The sequence below is a fragment of the Peromyscus maniculatus genome, chromosome 12 (assembly GCF_049852395.1).
Source record: "Peromyscus maniculatus bairdii isolate BWxNUB_F1_BW_parent chromosome 12, HU_Pman_BW_mat_3.1, whole genome shotgun sequence".
Taxonomy (NCBI): domain Eukaryota; kingdom Metazoa; phylum Chordata; class Mammalia; order Rodentia; family Cricetidae; genus Peromyscus; species Peromyscus maniculatus.
The window spans coordinates 11,960,770-11,979,480 of NC_134863.1; the positions used below are offsets into that span (position 1 = coordinate 11,960,770).

The following is an 18,711-nucleotide window of genomic DNA, read 5'->3' on the forward strand; positions in this document are numbered from 1 at the left end:
AATGATTAATGGACCGTGGGTCTGAGTATGGTTTGAATAGGAATGGCCCCCACAGACTTGTATGCTTGGCCCACAGGGAGTGGCACTATTAGGAGGTGTGGCCTTGTTGGAGGAAGTGTGTCAGTGGAGGCGGGCTTTGAAGTCTTATATGCTCAAGCTATGCCCAGTGTGGTTCACAGTTCACTTCCTGCTGCCAGCAGATCCAGATGTAGAACTCTTAGCTCCTTCTCCAGGACCATGTCTGCCTGCATGCTGCCCTGTCCCACCATGATGATACTGGACTAAACCTCTGAAACTGTAAGCCAGTCCCAATTAAATGTTTTCCTTTATAAGCGTTGCTGTGGTCATGGTGTCTCCTTACAGCCTAACTAAGGAACCCTAACAAAGACACTGAGTTTTCTTTCTATGTTCCAATCTTAAACATTCATCACCATTTTCCACTGTAACAAAAACCCTTCGGCTTGGATTTGAACTCTAGTATATGACACTTAGGTCACTTCAGCAAAGTGACACTTCCTGTATTCAATCCAGAGGGCACACGGTTTAAAATCTGCTATTGTATCTGTATCACTGCTCATATTAAAAAAAAAAATTTTAAGGGGTTGTTTTGTTGGGTTGTGTGTAGCAGTGTTAAATTTTGAGGTAAGCTTTAATCCCAGCACTTGGGAGGCAGAGGCAGGCAGATTTCTGTGAATGTGAGGCCAGCCTGGTCTACATAGTGGTGAGTTCCAGGCCAGCCAGGGATACATAGCGATGAGACCCTGCCTCAAAAAAAATTTTTTTTTCTTTGAGATACAATATGGGAAATACTGTAACTGAAATTGTGTTTTGACCGTATTTGATTATAGGTCAAGCCCCGAAAGAAGCATGGCTAGAGCCCCGCTCTACTGTACCAGAGCTGACTGTGACCAGGTAACTCACACGTGTTGTCGTCTATGACAGCCAGTGCTCTAGGAGAAAGCAGCCCTGGTACAAGGAAAACACTGGGTAAAGGTGCTTGCTGCCAAGCCCAGTGACCTGGATTTGACCCCCAGCACCTATCTGGCGGAAGGGGAGAGGGCTCCTGAGAGCTGTCCTTGACTTCCACACACACGCCAGGGCACATCAGCACCATCTGCCCACAGTAAATAAATAAAAGTAAAAAAATTAAAGTTAACAGGTTCAATTTGGGGGGCTGGAGAGATGGCTCAATGGTTAAGAGCACCGACTGCTCTTCCAGAGGTCCTGAGTTCAATTCCCAGCAACCACATGGTGGCTCACAACCACTTGTAGTGAGATCTGATGCCCTCTTCTGGCCTGCAAAGACACATGTAGGCAGAATACTGTATACATAATAAATAAAATAAATCTTTAAAAAAAAAAAAAAACAGGTTCAATTTGTTCTAGTGCTTCTGAAAAAAGACGTGTGTGTGTGTGTGTGTGTGTGTGTGTGTGTGTGTGTGTGTATGTGTGTGTGTGTGTGTGTGTGTGTGTGTGTGTGTGTGTGTGTGTGGTGTTTGCCAGTTTGCCAGCAAGTACAGCTGTGTACCATGTGCATGCAGTGCCTGTGGAGGCCAGAAGAGGGTGTGAGATCTTCAGGAACTGGAATTACCGGCAGTTACAGCTGCCATGTGGGTGCTGGGAACTGATCCTGGGTTCTGCACAAGAGGAAGTGTTCTTAACAGCTGAGCCATCTCTCCAGCCCTCATTTTACTAATTTAAAGTTCATAACTAGTCCTATCTCACAGAATAAACTCTATTAACTGGTCTTTCATCCCACTCTGATTTCCTGGTTTATTTTCTTTAAAAAAAGACAAACAAACAAACAAAAAAACAAAACAAAAAAAACTTTGAGCCTGGAAGTGGTGGTGCACACGCTTAATTCCAGCAGAGGTAGGTGGATCTCCAAGTTTGAGGCCCGCCTGGTCTATAGAGTGAGTTTCAGGACAGCCGGGGCTACACAGAGAAACCCTGTCTCATAAAAACAAAAACAAACAAAAATTTGAGACAGCATTTCACTAGACTGGCTGGAAGCTGTAATCCTCCTGCCTCTGGAGTGCTGACACTGTAGATATGCACTAGCACACTTGTTTGTTTTGTTTTCAAAAGACTTCCGAAGCCTGGAAGACCATCAAAATGACCAGGGGAACTTCCTTTGCTGCGCTGGGAGCTGAACTTGAGCTCTGAACATGCTGGGCAAGCGTTCTACCACTGCCCTCCATCCTCAGCCTCACTGAACTGCCAAACCTACTGCACACAGCTTCATGGGTCATTGACTGAGCACAGGCACTGATGTTTACAAAACGCTTTCCAAGGGCTGGGAGACAGCTCCATGGGTAAACTAATACTCCTGGGCAAAAAGAGAACCAGAGCTGGAAACCCTCAGAACCCATGCAGAGGACATGAGAGCAGGTTCTATGATCCCATGTTCCTATAGTTAGGGTGGCAGGGAGAGGCCTCCCAGAAAGTCATGGGCCAGCTAGTCTGGAATACACTGCAGCAAGCGACAAAAGCCTTGTCCCAAACACGGCAGAAGGCAGATGACAGCTGAGAGTATGTTCTGACCTACACACTCACACACACACACACACACACACACACACACACACACACACGCAATGGCACATGTACATGTGCACACACACCTAAGATTTTATTTAAAGCTTTCCAATTATTCAAATTCAAGTCTGGGTTTGAAAAAAAATTAAATGGATCTCTCTTTTTCAACATCTAGCCATCTCTTGAAAGAATTTTTTTTCAATGGGCGGTGGTGGCGCATGCATGCCTTTAATCCCAGAACTCAGGAAGCAGACCGCAAGCGCGCTTGCGCGTGTGTGCGTGTTTCTTCCTTCAGATGAATCTCCAGGCAACACATCAAAATTGGCACTGCAGGCACACTTCTAATATCATAGACAGTCTCTGCATTCCTCCTGTGATGCAATGCTCTGCTGTCCACTGTCTTCGTCTTAAAGAGTGCTATCATCAAGTTCATGCTGCAGCTGCGGCATGTGCTAGCTCCGCCCTCTCCTTCAATAACATGCAACTGGTGACTATTTCCAACATGCTCCAAACCTACACGACACTGTCAGGGCAGGAACTCAAAAAAGACACGAAATGAGTAACTTTCTCATCAACTACAAGTAGAGCTGGGCTAGAGAGACTCTCTCCACACGGGAGAGTGCTTGCTGACCTTCCAGAGGACGTGAATTTCACTTCCCGGCCTCCCCATTGGGCAAATCACAACAGCCTCTAATTCCAGCTCCAGGCGATCCGACCCCCTCTTCTGGCCTCCTAGGGACCTACACACACATGAACACCCCACCACACACACACATAAATAAAAAATAACATTTTTAAGAAAGTATCAAGTCTAGACTAGACATCCAAGGCTACGGATAATACTCAGGGTAGAACATTCGCCTAGAATAGATGTCTAAGATGAGCTGGACCCCTCTCAGCTGCAGAGCTGAGGCATGAATGAAAATGTTAACAGTAATTATTTCTAAGATTCACAACTGAGTGTGAGTAAGAGTGTGTATGTGGGGGAGTAATTTTCCTGAGTATTTTATGAGGCATACTGGCGAGAAATACTTTTAAAGACGGTGAAACGAGCCTGAAGACTGGAAATGTGACGGAAAAGGAAGCATCATGAGACAGAGAACTGTGAGGTTAGGGAGTGCTACAGAGCCAACGCCGCTCCAGACTCAGGCTTTGGACGCTTGATATTCAGCTGGTGGCGCTGGATCCCTTAACAGGCTGTGGAACCTCAGAAGGTGGGGTCTGGCTCCAGCACTCTTGGCTTCCATCTACCATGATGTGAACATCATCATCAAACTCTCCCATGGCCATGAATCGCTGTGGGGTATTTGTACAATGTGTGAAGATATACTGCTGTGATTGGTTTAATAAAGAGCTGAACAGCCAATAGCTAGGCAGGAGGTACAGGTGGGACTTCTGGGCGGAGAGAAAGGAAGTAGGAGATGAACTGAGGCACGTGAAATGCCATCGAGATACAGAATGAGTTAGACACACAAAATGGGAGAGAGGTAAAAGCCATGTGGCAGAATGTAGATTAATAAAAATATGGGCTAATTTAAGTTATAAGAACTGCGGGTCAAGCCTAAGGGAAGGCGACACTTTCATAATTAATAATAAGTCTGTCCACGCCGTATCTGTGAGCTGGCGGCTCACAGGAAAGTCTACAATGAACCGAGCTCCTCTGCCAAGCTTCCCTGCCGTGGCGGACTAAAACTCTCTCACACTGAACCAAAATAACTCTTCCTCTCTTAGGTTGTTTCTATCAGGTACTATGGTTACAAGGAGAGACGGGAGGAAGCCGGGCCTGCCATTCCAGCCACATGAGAAGCTGGGGTAGGAGGGTCCTTCAGGCCCAGGAGTTCAACCACAGCCTGGATGGCACTGAGGCTACTCACCCCCAGAAACAAAAACAGCAACTTAAAAAACCTACAGAAATGCCAGAGGATTTATAACCAACAACTGGGAGTGAGTGAAGGTTTTTAAATGGTACCTTTTACTATTAGAAAAATAATACCTTTCTGGGGCTGGCGATGGAGAGTCAGCTAGAACAGTGTTTGGCTAGCATGCACCAAAGTCCCTTGAGTGTGGTCCCCAGCCCATATCAACTGGGGTAGTGGTACACGAAGATAATCTCAGCACTCAGGAGGTAGAGACAGGAAGACAGAAGTCCAACGTCATCTGTGGTTCACTGCATGGTTTGGGGGCCAAACCTGAGCTTCAGGAGGCGCTGTCTCAACAAACAAACACCCCCTTTTTTGTGTGCAGGAGACCCACCCACCTTACACAGAGTAGTAGGATTTACTCAGTCTACTGTTTAAAATATAGGTCACAAACAAAACACGCTTTTACAGGCAACACAATTGTGTTGGGCCAAACATCTAAACATCATGACCTCTCCAAAAGGGCCACATGAAATTACCCAGTGCAACAAGTAATTGCCCTTAAGTTCTTCCCACCATGTGCGCCTAAATAAGACTCTGAGTGCTGAGTAAGTCATGCAGAGGTGGGTGGTTTTGGAATCATCTTGAAGGGGGCAAAGCTCAAACAGGAACAAGGGCCAAAGGCTGAGGCCAGTATTCACTCAGCAGCTCCAGCGGTTTGCTGGCACCCTGCTTCTCTTGAGTCCTACCCACTTCATGAATCTAGGACATGTTTTTTTTTTTTTTTTTTTTTTTTTTTTTTTTTTTTTTTTTTAAAGCATTGATCAAGCAACTGAAACAGACTGATGTAGTTGGAAGGTTTCTTGGGTCCTGCCTGCCCCTCCCCAGACCCACAGCCATTATAAAAGAATCATCTAGAGGTTTAATATTTATAACTGCTCAGCCACTAGCTCAGGCTTATTACTAACTAGTTCTTACACTTAAATTAACCCATAATTCTTATCTATGTTTAGCCACGTGGCTTGGTACCTTTTCTCAGTTCTGCCTTGTCATCTTGCTTCCTCTGTGTCTGGCTGGCGACTCCTGACTCAGCCCTTCCTCTTCCCAGCATTCTCCTCATCTGCTTACCCTGCCTATACTTCCTGCCTAACTACTGGCCAATCAGCGTTTTATTAAACCAGTGTACAAGAGCATGATCCCACAGCAGACTGAAACCATGGTGTAGACAAGTTATTGGCATGAAGATCCAGCGCTTTGGCAGCTTTGGGAAAACACCGAGACTTTAACTTTGTCTTCTGTTCTGAGGCCACCACAAGATGTTTTGTGCTGATGTTCATTCCTCAGTCATGAGAAGTGGTAGGAGGGGCCAGGCATTACGTTATCTCTCAAAAAAATATTAATTTGGAGTTGAGTTAAAATTAGCAAGGGGGAGGAGGAAGGAGAAATAAATCACCGGACTCAAGTGATTTGGGAGCAGAGTAGCAGATACCTCACGGCAGCGGCGGGAGAGGCGTACATAGGTCCTGCCAGCCCGGCCCGTGGTCCTCAGGGTAGGGCCAAGGCTGAGTGTGGTGAGACCTGTCAAGTAAAACCCTCAGGAAGTTGTGGCCCGGGTCATCCCCTCCGCAGGCTGGAATCTGAGTCAGTATGGCTTGTGACTAATGACTTGTCACAATGTCAGCTGCTTCATCGTAACATAATTACACATAGGAGAGAGATCATCACCTATTTTTAGGAATCGTCCTTCTGGGAATCATGGTGCTGATGGCCTCCAGAAAGCCACTTCCAGACCTCTGACATAAACCTCCCAAGACAGACTCCCCTCCTGGCCACCTGATGGAGCTCTGAGGTCCCGCCCTCCACTCCCTTGAGAGCTGAGCTGCTCAGGAGTTGCTTTGGTCCCACAGAACCTGTTTGTATACCTGAATGAGATGGCCAGTTCCTAGCCACCACGCCAGCGGTGGAAGTCGCCGCAGACGTTGTTGCAGATGGGAATGGAGGAACCTCACCTGGTCTTCCCATTTCCAGAAAGTCGTCTTTGTACCTAGGACATCTAGTAACTAGCACACAACTCAGCGCTTCAGTCTGTAGGAGGTGAGTCATGAGTCAATCACTGCTTATGTGTCCTAAACCAGTCCACAAGCTCCCAGAGAACACGCCCTATAACAGTCTCTACCAATGCTATTCCGTTCAACTGGGTGTTCAGAAAGTTCATTAAAATGGGGTCAAGGGGCTCCTCATATAAGAGTCCTTATTTAGTAGAATCACTCATCAGGCAAACGGAGCTAAGTTTTGCTCAAAACCCTAGGAACTTACCAGACTCAGAAGTTGGCCCTTAACTCCCTTTTTTTTCTCTATTCCTTTTCTGTTCTTTCCTGCCCTCCAAGCTAAGAGAAGGATAATGCAAAAGCAGCTTACAAATATGACTGGCAGAAAGATACATTAAAGAAAGCCAAGTTACATGCAATACTGTGAGACCAAAATGAGAACAAAATGCCTCCATCTTAGAAATAAGGCCTAAGCTTTCTCCATTTTAGGTATAGGCTTTGAGTTACTGGAACCAGTCAACCCAGATTCCAGAAATTAGAAAGTGCAAAGTACAGAGTCACAAGATATTCATTCGGTGATGACTGTTTAACCAAGGAATGTTCCAACCCTGGTTTCCAGGGTAACTGACCACAGAAATGTCCCCACCGGAGGGCAGCCAATGAGAAATGGTGACGGGCAGCAACCACCCCCTTAGAAGTAAGATTAAACCATGATTTCTAGAAAGTCCCTAGAAGCGAGCCAATCAGAATTGTACCCGTACTAGCACCCCTAAATGATGTAACCTTGTGGTTTTTGCCTTTAAAAACTGAGCTTGCAGAAAGGTGGGCACTTCCTCCAGCCTCCACTGCATTGGAGATCTCTTCAGGTGATGCTAATCTCATGTCCATGTCCATGTGATTGCTCTGGAATTGGTACCGAGGGATGAAGTAGATTTTGCCTTGTCTGAAAATGTCCTTAATGAATCTCTTCCATGTCAATTTCATCTTGCATGCTCAAAATGATGGAAATTCTTTTGGAATTCTGATACTGACTGTGGGCAATCACCTAAGTGGAAAATGATGGCAATTATAATTTTTAAAACTATAGTTTTTTATAAACTAGTAACTGCTCTTACCAATTTCTCCCTTTTGTCACAGCCTTTTCTAAGTAAAGTGGTACAGTGAGTTAATGCTATGTCTTGATACCTGCCTTTTATTTCCATACTCAAGATTTGCATATTCAATGAACCCTTTACCTCTCTGGTAGGCCTGTTGTCTGTATGGAAACTCATTAAGAAGACATGAAGTGGAAAAGCTGTCTATCTTCAGAATTCCAGGTGTGATCCCAGTTTCCAGTACATGTCAGAGACTTACTAGAGGATTCTGGTTTATTTTCTCTTTGAAATTTGGATCTCACCAATTGTCCAGTCCTTGGATTGTTTGGCATTTCTCCCACCAATTTTAGCCCTTTTGGCACAACCAAGACCTAACCTTCCTGACCTCTGCAGAACCTTTACTACATTTAGAATGGCACACAACTCAGCGCTTCAGTCTGTAGGAGGTGAGTCATGAGTCAATCACTGCTTATGTGTCCTAAACCAGTCCACAAGCTCCCAGAGAACACGCCCTATAACAGTCTCTACCAATGCTATTCCGTTCAACTGGGTGTTCAGAAAGTTCATTAAAATGGGGTCAAGGGGCTCCTCATATAAGAGTCCTTATTTAGTAGAATCACTCATCAGGCAAACGGAGCTAAGTTTTGCTCAAAACCCTAGGAACTTACCAGACTCAGAAGTTGGCCCTTAACTCCCTTTTTTTTCTCTATTCCTTTTCTGTTCTTTCCTGCCCTCCAAGCTAAGAGAAGGATAATGCAAAAGCAGCTTACAAATATGACTGGCAGAAAGATACAGTAAAGAAAGCCAAGTTACATGTAATACTGTGAGACCAAAATGAGAACAAAATGCCTCCATCTTAGAAATAAGGCCTAAGCTTTCTCCATTTTAGGTATAGGCTTTGAGTTACTGGAACCAGTCAACCCAGATTCCAGAAATTAGAAAGTGCAAAGTACAGAGTCACAAGATATTCATTCGGTGATGACTGTTTAACCAAGGAATGTTCCAACCCTGGTTTCCAGGGTAACTGACCACAGAAATGTCCCCACCGGAGGGCAGCCAATGAGAAATGGTGACGGGCAGCAACCACCCCCTTAGAAGTAAGATTAAACCATGATTTCTAGAAAGTCCCTAGAAGCGAGCCAATCAGAATTGTACCCGTACTAGCACCCCTAAATGATGTAACCTTGTGGTTTTTGCCTTTAAAAACTGAGCTTGCAGAAAGGTGGGCACTTCCTCCAGCCTCCACTGCATTGGATGTATTGGACAAAGTCCCTGCCTAGGCTTGTATTGCTTTCAGATATCCCGAATTAAACTTTGCTTTTGCATTCCGGCATACTGGTCTTTGGTGGTCTCTCTGGGGGGTCGCGATCTGGTCACAATAATACAAAGGGAAGAGAGAAGTGAAGCAAACCAGGGCTGAGGAAGAAAGTCAACCCCCGGTTTCTGAAAAGCTGTAAAGCTGTTGGAAGGCTTGGCATAAGTGAAGAAAATGGAAAGGGGGAACCCAGATTTGGAGGAGGCCCAAGGCTTTGACACCACTTACTATATGAGAAAGTACTTTTCTCAATCTCTTTAAAGCTGAGGATAGAAACCCAAGAGCTGAATGAATAGGCAGTAAGGCACACAGCTACAATTCTGTGTGAGACTATGCACATGCATTTGCCTTCCTGCCTCAAGCCCACTTACATGCTATTTGTTAAGAAGGGAGGAAAAAAGGAAACCCGTCATAACAATGAAGACAACAAAGCAGAAATTTGACTGATTCCTGTAAGACAGAGGGAGAACGAGACAGCATTTACAGACAACGCAGCGCTAAAACATGGACACAGGAGGCAGGCAGAATCCATTCTTCCCTGACAATTCCGACCAGTGTCTACAAAAATGGGGCTTCTTGTAGCTAACACACTTTCATTCATAAGTATACACAGACAAGAAGGGCCAGGAGTTTCATTCAGTGGTAGAAGGGCTTCACTACCATGTTCAAGGTTCTCAGTAGATGCCCAGTACCCCCAAAGGACATAAATATGCATAGCCAATAAATGATTTTCAACCATTTTGAAAAGCCAAAGTACAAAATAGAAAGATTTCTAAAATGAAAAATGGAAGGAAAAAAATGATTCAGTGTTAAACAGATAATTCAAAAAAAAAAAGATTATTTTTGATTTCTAGTTTTCTCAGACAAGCTGAAAACAATAACTGAATCTATAAAACATCAATAGGTTGCTATGGAAAGGAAGCAATAAGAAATAATTATTGGAAATTAAAACCACGATTAACAAAATGAAAACAATCTAGGAAGAAATCCTGCATGGGGAGACAAATTAGGAAAAAAATAAAAAAAATGTTAAGAGACACAGAAGATCAATCGAAACTTTTTACTATCTAATTAACAAGAATTCCTAGAAGATCCAGAGGAAAACTAGTTATCAAGATGTGGTGGTTTGAATGAGAATGGACACCATAAGCTCATCCATTTGAATGTGTTCTCAGTTGATGAACTATTTAGAAGGATTAGTACCTCTTGTGGAAGGTGTGTCACTCAGGGTGGGCTGTAGAGGGCACGAAATCCTTGTGCTCACAGATAAGCACTAGGGAAACCAGGAACGTTAAACTAAGGCTTGTCTCTTCAAAGGAAGAGATGTATCATCTCTTCTCTGCCCATAACGCTGGGAATGATTTGGTTAATAGCCTGGTGACCTCTGAACTATTTCTATGGCCAGACCACACATGGTGTTTGTCTCAGTCATCCTCCCCAGACCCTTATCTTGAGCGTTGTTTCTCAGCCAGTAGAGCCCATCTTTATCGGAGATGTCACACGTACTTTACAAATGAGAGCAGAGGTAGTTAATAACCTTTGCACTATCTGTATGACCAACACCACACCAGCTCTTCCCCCAGACCTTTAACATGCCGCATGTAGTCAATCTATACAATCCATCTTAATTGAAACTCTTTCCATGTACCTTGGAAAGAGTTTCAATGTAACCATGTCTTAAGCTTTGTTGTACACACAGGATTGAATTAATTATCACCAGAAAACTTTTTCTCAAAATGTGCTGTGCTTAAATATGCCTAACATAAACTGTCCTTTGTTAGCCTCTAGAAGTTTGAACCAACAACAGCCACTGAGTTGTGTTGAGGAAGGCTGACTTCTTGCTTCACACTGATGATACCCTTCTGGCCTCTGGGATCACAGAGATCACTGGAGTGGGTTTTGAGGTTTCAAAATCCCACAGCCCATGACATCCAGTCAGTCTCAGTCTCTCTCTCTCTCTCTCTCTCTCCCTCCCTCCCTCCCTCCCTCCCTCCCTCCCTCCCTCCCTCCCCCTCTCCCTCTCCCTCCCTCCCTCTCTCCCTCCCTTCCTCCCTCCTTCCCCTAATTCATTTTGTGGTTAAGATGTAAGCTCTCAGTTACTTCTCCAGCACCATGCCTGCCTGCCTGCCTCCATGCTTCCCACCATGATTACAGGCTAGTCCTCTGAAACTATAAGCAAGCCCCAAATTAAATGCTTCTTTTTATAAGTCACCTTGGTTATGGTGTCTCTTCACAGCAACAGAACAGTAACTAAGCCACAAGATATAATACATAAATCAAAAACATCAGTCTCTAGATTGGAAGTCATAGATCTCGAACAGAATGAGGAAAAAAATAATCAAAAACTTGAAATCAATTGAGCAGTCAAATGGGAGTTGTTGGGTCTAGAGAGATGGTTCAGCAGTTTAAGAGCACTTAATGCTCTCACAGACAACCTGGATTCAAATTATAGCAGCTACACTGGGTGGTGGCGGCGCATGCCTTTAATCATAGTACTCTGGAGGCAGAGGCTGGCTGATCTCTGTGAGTTCGAGGCCAGCCTGCTCTACAAAGGGAGTTCAGGACAGCCAGGACTACACAGAGAAACCCTGTCTTGAAAAACCCAAACCCAAACCAAACAACAAAACAAAAAGCACCAAAAAGCCCAAAACAAACCAAAAACAGATTACAGCACCTACACGGGGGCTTACAACCACCCTTAACTATATTTCCAGGGGATCTGGCACCCACTTCTGACCTCCAAAGGCATCAGGTGCACTTGCACGCGCGCGCGCACACACACACAATGCACTTACACACATGCAGGCAAAACATTCATACATATGAACTAAAAATAAATAAAGGTTGCCAATCACATTGGTATTTTCTTTAAAAATAATTTAAGGATGTAATCTAAAAAAGTTGAGAAGAAAAAGTACATAAGAAAGAAGGCAACGAGTACCAGATACAACCCTAACTCAGAAGCAGAAACCGGACTGTGCGGATGCAGTTGCCTCACAACATGAAAATTAATCTACCCCTAGATGAACACAAATTATTACAACGACACAATTTAAAACTAGAAAAACAGACCCAAATTCAGTGTTCTAAGTATGGAGAAATAAAATGTAGCACATTTTTGAACAGCTGTACCACTGAGCCTTATCTGCAGCCCTCAATTTTTCATTCACCTGCTTCCTCTGCTAGATCTTCTGATCCTTCGGGGGCAACGATCATCTTTTTCATCTCTAACCCAATACACAGCAAAACGGTTTGCTACTAGGTGATAAACATATGGGAATGAATTAAATTTAAACCGGGAGGTGAGGGCGTGGATCGACACTCTCGGCATCTTCTTAAGCTCGCAGCAAGGCCTTTCCTCATAATAACAAAATAACTCCAAACGTGCCGGGTCCAACCTCCCATAGAAGCTCCGGGGCTATCCACAGGCTCCGCCCCCTGCCCTGGGAAGCCAGACAGGCGCCAGGAGCATAAGTGCGCCTGCGCAGACGCGCAAGCAGAGTCCAAGCTTCCAGGCGTTTAAGTCCGTTCTTGCACCTTCGGCGTGAGGAGTGGGACTGGCGCAGCCGCTCCTCCGCACTTCCGCCTGCAAACGCTGCTTCAGCTCCGCCCGCAGGCTCCGGGCTCTGGGCACTGCTTACTGCGACCGCCGCCGTCACGTGGCAATCACCGCCCAGGCCACGCCCATCACCTTCTGCGGAGGGGGAAGGGGAAGGAGGCGTGGCCTCTGTAGACTGGCCGAGGTATACCTGCCTCTTAGGCGTCGGAGCCGGGCCCCGTGTCTGGTGGCAGCGAAGGGCAGCGTGCTGGGGCGTCCTTGGCCTTTCCTGCACGGTAGCTGGGGGAGGGGGGGGGGCTGTGCACCAAGCCCAGGACATTTACCCTCCCTCACAGCCTGCGGAGGTAGCCGTGCTTCTGCAGAAGGTCCAGCAAAGGACTATACTTGCGGACTCGGTACTCGTCTAATTACCTTAACGGTGTGCAGTGCGGGGCTGAAGAGGCATCAGAAGAAGGGCAGAGCGAGCCAGATGCGCGTACATCATCGCCGGTGGACACTTGGCTCCTCCTGGCCAAAGGACAGAACGTTCTGCTTTACCACCAAGTGCCTGTTTCAGCCAGTTGGCTCGTTACTGATGGACTTGGGGGCCGCTGTTACAGCAAATGGCAGGCCCTTTCTGGAGATGGATGTCCCGTCTCTGGGAAACTCAGGACTCAGACACGCTGTTCATTATTATCGAAGAGTTTTGCTGCTGTCGGAGCCTGCTGTTCAGAGACAGATAATGCCTTTCTCTAGCAGATGTTTGAGTGGAGAGAGGAGATTATAGTAAGTGGATGTGAGGAGGAGGGCTGACTCGGATTTATACCACCATCACCCCCATGTTACCATTCAATAGCTGAGGACTGGCTTTTAAAGAGTTAATTTTTCAGAGCTGGGAAGATGGTTTAGTTGGTAAAATGCTTGCCACACAGGCATGAGGAGCCGAGTTCAGATCTCCAGCACCCATGTAAAAAGGTATATAGTTCATTTCTGTCAGATCTAAGTGCCTGAAGACAAAGCAAGGCGGAAGAGGGAGAACAGAGAAGAAGAGAATTCTTACCATGGACCGTAAAACAAGCAGTGAATTCACTTACATCTGTGGTCTCATCTTTACGCTTAGAGACCTAACAATTCAGGTCAGTGTGGCCACGTAATATCCATTTACCAATACTTGAACATGAGTGTGGTCTATGGATCAGCGTCCCCAAAAGCATGCCAAGTATGGAGAATCCTGTGCCATTCCCACGCCTAGGCAGTTCAAATGGTCCTCAGGTGATCTCTATCCGTATTAATGTTTGAGAATCACTACCATAAATCAATGTATGCAGCAAGGATTAATCTGCAGAAGAAATTTAAAACTTATCGTGCATGTGGTCCTAGGTTTTATCACCAACACCACACACACACACACACACACACACACACACACACACACACACACACACACAAGTTGTATGCGAATTGCTGCTGTTGAATTTTGGAGGCAGGCTTTTTCTAGATATCCATTGCTATTTTATGTGGCTTCATATCATGGGCACATCCCTTCAGCAATAAACACGTAGTCTGTCAATATAACCTAGGGGTAAGCCTAGCATACACAAGGCTCTTGGTTTGATTACCAGTTCAGCAAAAATAGTGATAATTTTGTCCAGTATGGCATGGGAGAAAACATTTTTTTTAACTTAATCCCAATCTTTGACAAAAATACTTTAGTTCCACATGTACATTTTCATCAAGGATATCGTTGCACCAGTAAATACATGCAACCTTAGGTGTAAAGCTCTTTGGGGTTATGAGTCTTCAGAGGGTTCTGTATGTCCTCTCACAGGTAAGGCTTCATGACAGTATCACTGATATCTCCATTTCCCCAATGTTTTCAACCATCTGGACCTATTATTTTCAGCAGAAATCAAAATCATAGGAAGACTCAATAACAAACTGGTGTCAGACACTAAGGAAAGATGTTGTAGTTGACACTGTAGAGTAGCTGAAACAAAAGAAGAGATCAAGTGTTCATATAGAAAACAGGTTGTTAAAGATCTTACAGGCTAATGTCTGAACCTTGAAGGTTCTAGGCCATTCTGAGCCACATAGGTCTATAGGAAGACCCTGACACAAAACCAAACCAAACCAAAGAAATCTCACACAGGATATCTTGAATTGGTGGCACACACCTCTAATCTCAGCATTCAGAAGACTGAGGCAGGAGGATCATCCTAAGCTACACAACAGAGACTGTGTCTTAAAACAAACAGTTTCATGGTTTGAATGTGAAATTCCCCCACCCACAGCCTCATGTGTCTGAACACTTAGTCCCTATCTGGTGGCACTATTTTGGGGTGCTTTGGAACATTTCTAATAAGTGGATCACTGTGGGCAGCAAAGGTCACAGGTGATATCTTGTTCTGATTCGCCTCAATAGGATTTTAAGTAACTTCCCACCTGGTCTTCTTGCTTATTCCTTTTCCCTTCTCCAGTTTAAAGGTGGTAAAAAAAAAAAGAAAAGAAAGTCCATGCTGTTTAGGAAGCACCATTGTTAGAGTGCTTGCCTTGTATGCACAGAGCCTGGTGGTGATAATGTAGCTGTAATCCTAACCCTCAGCTGTGGGAACAGAAGGATCAGGTGTTAAGGTCCGTACTGACTTGGCCCAATATCTCCATTCCCTCAGTTAGGAATCACACCGCAGAGATAGTGTTGATAACTGAGATCTGTGGTGATATTTTATTTGTGCTGAAATGTGATTTTATTTGTATGTTAATAAATAAAGTTGCCTGGAGATCAGAGGTAAAAGCAAGCCATTAAACATAAGTCCAGTGGTGGTAGCACATGTCCTTAATCTGATCACATGGCAGGCAGAGTCTCTGTGTGGTCAAGGACACTGCTAATCGTGGTGACACGAGCCTTTAATCCCAGTACCAACCATAGAAACCTAGAGGTCTGTGTAGACAGGCAGTGACAAGGAAGTCATGTGGTTGGGTTTAGAGCCAATGAGAAGGCAGAACAGAAAGGTAATAAAAAGACAAGTCATATCGGAAGAAACTCTCTCCTCTGGGAAGCAACGAGGTGAGAGGTAAGATAAGGTCGTCACGACTCTCTGATCTCTTTAGCTATTTACCTGTGTATTTGGTTCTGTGTTTCTTATTTACTAAGACTGTTTAGAATTTCGTCTACAGAGATCCCTTGTAAAGATGTGCCTGCCCTTGGAAAAAGGGGCTCTGTCTTTATTGACTCTATTAATAGTCTGAATGGAAATGTAATGCAAGTGATCTAGATCAAAATAGAGGATTTCTATATGGCCATCACACTTGACCTAAACATTGGAAGATGGTCTAACAAAAGACAGACAGTTTTGTCACACACCCAAAAATCAAGTTTAAAAATGACTTGATATTCATTCACTTAACTGTTTTTCTTCAAACCACTCCAGTTTCCTGCTGTAGGAGCACAAAGAGAAGTGATCCCTTCCTGACTGCTAGAAAGGCAGACTGATCACATATAGTCTGACTATTGATTATGACTTGACCTGGGGGAAGTGAATTCTACCTTTTGTATCTTGCCTAGGGAGAAAGTGGGGGCGGGGGGGGCAGTGGTGGGGGAAGAAGGCAAGAGAAGGTTGGGGAGAAAAGTGGTTTGAGTCCTTCCTTTTAGGGTATCATTTCTGACCCCAGCACTGCACATCTGACTGTCCTACCCATGAAGCCCAAATGAAAGGCCAGAGAGTACAGGTTGAGGGGAGAGCATCGGTGAGAAACTGTGAGCAGCCGGGGACTCCGAGATGTATAAAGTGTGGACTCAGAAAAGAGTCAGGGGGCAGATTTTAGCCCCATATGGTTTAGCCTAGTGACACAGAATGCCGTTGGATAATAGGCACACCCTTATGGAAGAGTCTCTACCTCCAGGTCATCATCAGCCTTTACTTCAGTACCTGTCCCTGTGTGGAGTATTGTTGGAGTTCCAGGCGGACTCGAAAACTTAAAACATGAAACACATCCAGGAACAGATATCAGTCATTTATTCCTTCAAGAGGGAACAAAACATCTGCAACTCCGGGAAGTCAAGTCCTGCCATCTGAGTTGTTTGCAAATGGACATACTAAGTGCTGGTCACCATTGTCACAGGAGCCCTTGTCTCTCCCGTCAGTAGTGCTTTTTCCTAACCCTTGACAATAACTTGTAACCAACCCCCCTAAATACTGAAAATTATCCCAGACCCAAAACCCATTAAAAAGACCAAAAAACCACCCACCCGACACCACCTCTTTGGGAATGTGGGCGTCGTATTCTTAAAATTGCTTCCTGCTGGGTATGGGCGAAGTTTTCTTTATCCTGAAAGAAAAATTTTAGGTTAATTGTCAAATTCTAGGAGAGGTAACTATATCCTTCATTATCCAGTCTGTGTATAATGCCAAAGTTCAGGGTTTATCTCAAGTCCTTATTCAAGTAGTCTTTGAGACTGGATCATCTCAGCTAGTCATCTCAAAATTGCTCTGAGCACCTTGTAGTTCAAAGCTGATCTGTGGATGATGTTTGTCAGCTTAATGATATTATTATTGTCCACGTGGAATTGTTGTTGTTGTGGGGCCCCATCTTCTTTCTGGAGACTTCAGTTGATGTTAGGCCTGGCCCTGATTTCCTGCAGAAAACTGATAAGAGACTCGAACACAAAGACATGTATATGCAGGTAATTGAAGCCTTTTTTTTTTTTTTTAGAATTAGTTAGTAATATAGATGCCATTTATATCTTAACAAAGTTTAAAATGTATAAATATCTATATATATATTAATCTTGTAAATTTTGATATAAAATTCATACTTTAAGAAAAGTTTAAAGAATCAGAATAGAATCAAAGAGTTGAGATTAGTAATAGAATAGTCCCTTAATTAATTTTGCTTTTGTCCTGTACCATAGCAGAAGATGGCTCTTTTATTCTGGCATGATACAGGGAGTTTGTATTTTCATTTTAACAACATGTTTGAGTTTAAAGAAGGAGAGAGCCATTCTCCAACTCCAAAGTCAGCTTTAAATTTTAATTGAACTGGGACTATTAGAAGACCAATAGTGTTAAATCTTTAGAGAAAAGCAGAAACATTTAGGAAGACATAAAATTTTTTAGATAATATATACCCATACACCGTTTCACTCTGTTTCTTGGGATAGATGATTTGTCCCTTTTCCTCAGTTGTCTCATTTGTCCAGTGTTCTTCAGATTCCTTACCCTTCATTCTCCTAAAAGACAAAAACAAAAACCTTTCCCCAAGACTAATTTTGGGGATGTTCCTTCTTGGCAAATTATTATCTGATTAAATGAAAAGGCATGTGTTACTGGTACAAGTTAGTTTAAATTGGATGTTCATGCTGGTTGATGAACTATCACCTCCTCTAATTAAGAGGTCTCTCTTGTTCAAATCGAACCTTTATCAATTTTGATGGTACCCACAGCTTATCTTCTCCTGTAGAAACAAAAGCAAAACCTCGTCCCCAACGTAATACATACCCTGGTTTCCATTCTGAGGTCAGCACACCCTTAAAGTATATAGGCTGATTTAATTCTGTAGTTTTTTCTATTATCCAATGTCTCTCTGCAGCTGTTGTTCCTTTCTCATTGGCATTCAGAAATTCAAAGTTAGAAGAGCATTATGCAGTCTCTTTCTGGGAGTTTTTGTTACCCATTTCTGTTTATTTAGCATATCCTTTAGAGTTCTGTTTGATCTTTCTATAACTGCTTGACCTTGGTATTCCTGTAATATGCTTTATATTGTAATAAGCAAAAAACTGTTTCATTTTAACAGAGACATATGATGGAGCATTGTCAGTTTTGATTTGTGCAGGTATACCCATAATGGCCATGACTTTTAGCAAATGAGTGATTACACAATCAGCTTTTTCAGAACTCAAAGCAGTTGCCCATTGAAATCCTAAATAAGTATCGATGGTGTGGTGTACATATTTCAGTTTTCCAAATTCTGCAAAGTGAAACACGTCCATCTGCCAGATTTCATTTCTCTGAGTACCCTTTGGGTTACATCCTGCTGGTAATGGCGTTTGATTGTAGAAGGAACAAGTAGGACATTTCTTTACTATTTCTTTGGCTTGTTGCCAGGTTATGGAAAAATCCTTTTTTAAACCTTTACTATTGACGTGATGTTTTTTATGAAATTCTGAGGCCTCCAGCACATTTCCTATCAATAATTTATCAATCTCATCATTGCCTTGTGCTAGAGGGCCTGGCAGACCAGTATGTGATCGAATGTGAGTTATATATAAAGGATGTTTCCTTTTCCTGATTGTATCTTGTAATTGAATAAATAGTGAAGTTCA

General features: G+C 43.8%; 2 protein-coding genes and 1 pseudogene across 2 annotated transcripts in view; 1 reads left to right on the forward strand and 2 right to left on the reverse strand.

The window, feature by feature from the left end:
- The window catches only part of LOC143268216 (insulin-like growth factor 2 mRNA-binding protein 2), a 78,551-nt gene extending 66,150 nt beyond the window's left edge, over window positions 1–12,401 (reverse strand). The window contains 1 exon segment of the mRNA XM_076549352.1: window positions 12,025–12,401. Within this exon segment, the coding sequence (XP_076405467.1) occupies window positions 12,025–12,185 (161 nt within the window). The 5' untranslated portion in view covers window positions 12,186–12,401.
- Window positions 1–18,711, reverse strand: part of LOC143268218 (bcl-2-related protein A1-like) — a 277,543-nt pseudogene that overhangs the window by 247,296 nt on the left and 11,536 nt on the right.
- LOC143268219 (uncharacterized) overlaps window positions 12,395–18,711 on the forward strand; it is a 75,225-nt gene continuing 68,908 nt past the window's right edge. The window contains exon 1 of the mRNA XM_076549355.1: window positions 12,395–13,528. The gene's annotated coding sequence lies outside the window, so the exon portion shown is untranslated. The remainder of the gene's footprint in view (window positions 13,529–18,711) is intronic.